Consider the following 6143-nt stretch of genomic DNA (forward strand, 5'->3'; position numbering starts at 1 on the left):
TCTTTCGAGGCTGCCCGGGACGGCCGGGTAAGGAGCTGCGTCCGGCTCCAGCTGATGAACGTGAGTTTTCTGAGAAACCCGCTAGTAACTGCTCGGTCCTCATCTGCAGTCGCTTCCCCGTGGAAATACTTTGAACAAATAATCCACCCTGGAAGGAAGGGAGACGTGGTGAAGCTTTATGTGGGTGCATACCCTCTAAAAGTGCTGGGGATGGCTCAAGAAAGGTTCATTTACTGATGCTTACCCAAACGTCCTTTTGCCGTGTGGCTGGCCATGCTCCTTTCAGCATGCCAGAGTCTTCAAGAAGCTAAAACTCATAGCAGGGTGTCTGCCTGCATTTCTGTTCCTGGAGCCCTCTTGGGGTCTGCTGGTGTGGCAGAGGAAGTGTTACAGTGATGATTTACACGACCTAAAATAGCTGCTGTTATATGTATGTGAGCTCTTCATGACTGTGGCAGTGCAAAGCCCCTAACTCAGTTGCTGGCTTACTGACAGCAGATGGTGTGAAGGATTGCAGCCTGGTCACACACCATAGTCCTAGAGGTGGTGCTTGAGCTCAAAAGTTCAAATTTGGGTTTGTAACTCAGCATAAAATACCTTCTTGCAGGTGAAGCCCTTCACAAACCTGTGACAGTGCCTGAGCACTTCATTTTGTTTCTTTAACCTGCTGCACTGGAAAGCAGCTGCTCCTTGCCAGAACAGAATGTGGAGCAGATCCTGCACTTGCCATCCCCTTAGGAACTGAGCAGCACCTTTGCCGCTCTCACCTTGGCGGTGGGCACTGGAGATGAGGTTGCTCCCTTGGTTCCTGACTTTCACTACACCTCGTTCTTTTGATGAGGAGTTTATTGCATCAAGACAGCAACAAGGGGTATTTCTGAGGCACCAGCTGTAGCTGGTGTTTTTTCCAGCAGGCTTGTATTAGTGATTCCTTAGGCAAGGAGAGTGCTTTCTCTCTACTAAAACAAATGATACTTACTGTTGTTTTCTTCCTGAGTTGCATTCCCACAGCCTGTGTGTTCTGTTTCAGGGTGTTACTGTTACCAGACGCTTCTCTGGCTGTGAAAACACTGTCCCTTCATCTGGAAAAGATGAATTACCCAAGCAAATGGTCAATGCTGTGTCAAAGCAAGCATTTGCTATCTATGAGGATGAACCAGAAGAAAAAGAAAACTACAGCTGCCAAGTGGCTGAAGAGGTGGAATCAAGCCTGTGTGAACTGGATACTAGTGCAATGACATCCAGTATCCACCTGCTGCTGGATCTGAGTACAGGTAGCTCCTGTTACAACTCCGATGGTACCCACAGCACATGTAGGGTGGTTCTGAATTGTGATGCTGATAACCTAGCAAGTAGCTTGTATTACAATAAATAACACTTCAAAGTAACTTGGAATGTGTCTAGATGAGGCAAATAACTTACTTTCTAGACATGGCGGGAGAAGGTGAAGAGGCTAATTATACAAATGTCTTTGCTGCTTCCTTTTACCTGTTAGGATCTCCTATGGTAGTGGATACGTCCTTCCAGTCCCAGCCTGAGGATCACATGGTAGATCCTGTAACTCTGACTGTGGGAGAGTATGCAGAAGACATTCATCAGTACCTCCGAGAGGCTGAAGTGAGTACCTTGGAACAAGCTTATAGGTATTTGTGGTCTCTGTGATGGACTACAATACTGGAAAGAGGTACAGCTGCCCCAGGATAACCCAAGGCTGAACTACGAAGGAGAGAAAGCAAGCAGCAAAAGCCATCTCTGAAGCATGTAGACAGTGATGAGATTTTTCATGATTACTCTTTTCCCTGAAAATCCCTACTCTACCTTCTCTTGACTCCTTGGGATGGAGAAATCATTCTTGCAGTTGGGAGTTGAATGCTGCAAAAGTACTAAAGCAGTCAGATGTGTCAGCTGTCACTGACATCTCTTTTGCTATAGTGTTTTTTTCCTACCTTTCTGTATCAGAGCATTAGAGGGCATTCTCCCAGTAAGAAGGGGTGGGGGGGAAATGTGGTTTGTTCATTCCCAGGTCCCTCTGAATGGCTTGTATGTGCTTGATGGCAAAGACTTTCCACAGTTCAGAAGTTCTTTTACTATTCTGCTACTAAAACAGTAGCCCTTATCTTTTCAGTGTAGGAATACTACTTTCTAGCGATGCTACTAGTTAATGCTATTGGCACTACAATTGTGGTTAGTAGTAATGACTTATTAATAATGTAACAACTCGTGTTCCTCTTGGTATAAGTATGAAGAATGTTAATCAGCTCAGCCATCAATGGCTCTTTTCAGGGTGAGCATCCTGATTCCCCAACTCTCTCTCCCCACAGGTACGATTCAGGCCCAAGCCCTACTACATGAAGAAACAACCAGATATCACAACAGGAATGCGTGCCATCTTGGTAGACTGGCTGGTGGAAGTTGGGGAAGAATATAAACTTCGCACAGAGACTCTGTACTTAGCGGTGAACTTCCTGGACAGGTTTCTTTCCTGCATGTCTGTTCTCAGAGGGAAGCTGCAGCTTGTAGGAACAGCAGCAATTCTTCTGGCTGCGTAAGTTTATCTCCTTATCTGGGAGCTAAAACTTTTTTTTTTTTTTTTTTTTTTTTAAATGAGTCTTCAGTTTAATTTGAAGGACTAAAGCTTGCAGTGGTAGATAGCTTCTCAGGATGTCTCAAGATTAGCAGCTTTGCAGACTTTGGTGCTAGCAAAATTAAACTTTTCGTGTTTGTGATGTGAGGAATTGTAGTGGGGAAAACTTGTAAGCATAACAGCAGTAGCAAAACCACTGCTATGTTAGGCTGCTACTCTGAAAGGCTAAAGTAGGTTCACAGCTGCAAGCTGCAACTAGCCTGCAACTGCTTTAAGTAGACAGGTTACCCAACACAGCCTGTACATGGGGATTTGTCTGGAGCTCACTGTTACTGAAGTACACTCTGAGATCTTGCTACTAGTAAAGAACTAGCAGTGTAGTATGTTTCTATCTAGACTGGTGACTTGGAGTTGCTCTAAACATTTTTGCCCAAATTTGAAATTAAATTAAACTAGGCTGGAGGAAGGACTAAAATAAGAGCTCTACACAAATTTTAGTAGTGTCATGTGCTCATCCTGGTATGGGTCGAGCAGAAAGCTTTGTCTTACCATAACTTTCAAGCTGGCCAATGTCTTCTATATTCCTTTTACAGGAAGTATGAAGAGATTTACCCACCAGAAGTGGATGAATTTGTATATATAACGGATGATACCTACACAAAGAGGCAGCTGCTAAGAATGGAACACCTGCTTCTCAAAGTGTTGGGTTTTGACCTAACAGCCCCAACCATCAACCAGTTCCTCCTTCAGTATATTCAGAGACATGGAGTCTGTATGAAGACAGAGAACTTTGCAAGGGTATGAGTTATTCTCCTTTTAGGACTGTGGGAGGAGAAGTGATCCTAAAAGCAGAACCACTTGTCTGCTCAGATAACTTCGTTAAATACAGGTTGTGCTACTATACTATGCTCTATGAGAAGATGCTCTTTTTCTCATGCCAAGTCTTATCTAAGACTGCAGTGTGTCTAAAACTGGATGTTTTATAGCCTACTACCTTCAGTAGAAGGCTTGTGAGACTGGTGGATAAATGTCTCATTAACCAAACTCAAGATTTCTATCTGTCTGGTTGGGAGTAATGCATTGACTAAGCAGCTGGGTGGTAGAAATCGGGTTGTTTTTTGAAGAGTGTCTACATAGCAAGTCTGCCCTGGACATGGTGGTACTACCTATTGCTACACAATGACACAGTATATATACCTGTTTAGCTGCATAGGCAACCCTGCTTGGAAACTGATTAAGCCAAGCCTATGGCACATATCTGACCTGCTGCTTACCTGCAAGGGATACAGGATTGTACAGTGGCTTTGCTCGAACAGAGCTCACATTCTATTTCTTAGAGCTGTCCATTTATCCCTGATCTCCAAGTGAGATCAACCTGTATGAACAAAAGCCTTTGAGGATAGGAACATGAATTTTCTAAGTATCTTACCTGTAGATTTACATCAGAGCTGTTGATGGGACAGAACCTCATATAAGTGTAGGTTATTTAGGCTTTGACAAAGTGTAGTCTTTGTCTCCTCTGAAACATGCTAAAGGTTCCTCTGTAAGATTGGCAGGACTAGGATGCTATTTCTACCCATCTGATGTACAACTCATGCTTTTTACATGAAACTGAGACCACTGACAATTTCCGGTGTTTTCTGTATTGAACAGATTGTACCAGCTAGGCTCATGCTGTTTGAAAGACCTGTGGGTTTTTTGTTCAGTATCTTGCAGAACTGAGTCTGCTTGAAGCTGATCCATTTCTGAAGTACCTTCCTTCGCAAACTGCTGCAGCAGCCTACTGTCTAGCAAACTATACGGTGAACAGGTCTTTCTGGGTAAGAATTAACTGTACGTTAATGAGTAGCTCAAGCATTTTGTGTTATCATTAGAATTAGGCTGAAAAGCAGAAGGAGTAGCTTCAAAGTATGTTATGAAGGCTGAAATCCTAGGATGAGTAGCTTTTCCTGATCTAATGGAACTATAAATTAATGTTAAATCAACCTGAAATATCATCTCATTTCTGAAATGAGAGACCTTGCTGTCTTGCTCAATTACATCAAGTCTTTACCTAAGACCTTGTTAGTCTTTAACCTCTAGAACTTCTCCCCCAAATACCATTCAGGAGCTTTCTAGGTGGGAGGGAAGACCTGAATGTATCCACTTGAGTGGAGTGATTGCACCGAGTGGCAGCTTTAATGCAGGCCTTGATAGGCCTCTCAGCTGAGTGTTAGAGTAACAGCTTTGGCAGAGAATGGGACCCAGAAGAGATGTAATGAATTCCACATGCTTAGAGCAGAAGGAGCTTCTGGTCAGATCTGACACCAAGGAAGACCTAGAGTGAAACTGGTGGCGGGATACACTTGAATCCTTTTCAAGCCTAAAAAATCTAGTGTGAGCACTGATGCAGTGAAAATGGTTTCTGCTTTTGTAGAAAATGTATCTCCTAGATGGACGATGCCTACAATGAAATAACACTGTGTTTTCTCGTCTGGCCAGCCGGAAACACTTGCTGCATTCACAGGGTATTCATTAAGTGAGATAGTGCCTTGCCTGACTGATCTGCATAAAGCATGCCTTGATGCTCCCCATTGCCAACTGCAAGCAATTAAGGAGAAGTATAAGCACTCAAAGTGAGTAACCAGGAAGACAATGTTTTGTAACTTGGAGGCTATAAGCACAGGATAACTCTGGCTTAGCACCTTGGGCTACAGCTTCTGTAGCTGACTAACTTCTCCTAGAGGTCAGCTTCTGTTCCTGAAACAGAAGCCTCTGTCTCAGACTCTTTAGGGGAAAACCTTCTATCAGAAGAGTAGTTCATACATAAGCATACAGCAGTAGTGAATAACAGTTCTGTAATGTTGCAGGGTGGTTCTTTCCTTCCCCAGCGTCAATTTTCATCCCAGTGTAACGTGGTATCTTTAAATTTGTTAGCTAAACTACTATCTGTAGTGATTAAATTTTTATTCCAGGTACCTGCAGGTGTCTCTTCTGGAGCCCCCAGCAGTTCTTCCTCTACAATAGAGACTGGATCCTGGACTTGAAGATTACGTTGTCCCAGTCAGTCCCATAACATTTTATAGAGGTCATGTGTCTGTAACCATAGTGATCAGAATAGTTTTTAGCTAGCATTTTTAAATTGGATACCCCTTTAAAAAGGGGGTATTACACTACAGCTCTTTATAAACTGACAGCACTTTTAATAAATATCTTATTATCTTGTTCCTCTGTGAATTTTTCTGACTCTAGTTAATATCTGCAGTGACAGTGAGTGGAAAGGATTATGGTTTTCTACAGAAAAGGGCTTTTAAGGTAGCTGGAGTGGATAGTGTGGATTGAACCAAAACAACCTGACATCCCCATAGACACAGGTGACTGGCTGCAGTATCTTATCTGGTTATTCCTCTTCTGAGACGAAATCATGTGGTTATGAACAGAACTGATTTTCTGCAACTTTTTTGCTCTATCACAGCAAAAACATCCAGATGCACATGGTCTGTGAACACTGAATTTGTGTGTAGGAGACATCAATGTTGACCAAGAGACAAGCTTTCCTTCATGGAGGTGAATAGGAGGA

At 43.1% G+C, this 6143-nt stretch overlaps 1 protein-coding gene across 1 annotated transcript; it reads left to right on the forward strand.

The window, feature by feature from the left end:
- Positions 1-1030: 1030 nt before the first annotated feature.
- Positions 1031-5783, forward strand: CCNA1 (cyclin A1; the record flags this gene model as incomplete). Its single annotated transcript, XM_010014757.1, has 7 exons — positions 1031-1274; positions 1496-1617; positions 2322-2545; positions 3178-3382; positions 4291-4404; positions 5066-5199; positions 5539-5783. Coding segments are annotated over 7 exons (1095 nt in total), but the record flags the coding sequence as incomplete, so codon positions are not given.
- Positions 5784-6143: the final 360 nt, after the last annotated feature.

The sequence above is a fragment of the Nestor notabilis genome, unplaced genomic scaffold, assembly GCF_000696875.1.
Source record: "Nestor notabilis isolate BGI_N333 unplaced genomic scaffold, ASM69687v1 scaffold5260, whole genome shotgun sequence".
NCBI classification, from domain to species: domain Eukaryota; kingdom Metazoa; phylum Chordata; class Aves; order Psittaciformes; family Psittacidae; genus Nestor; species Nestor notabilis.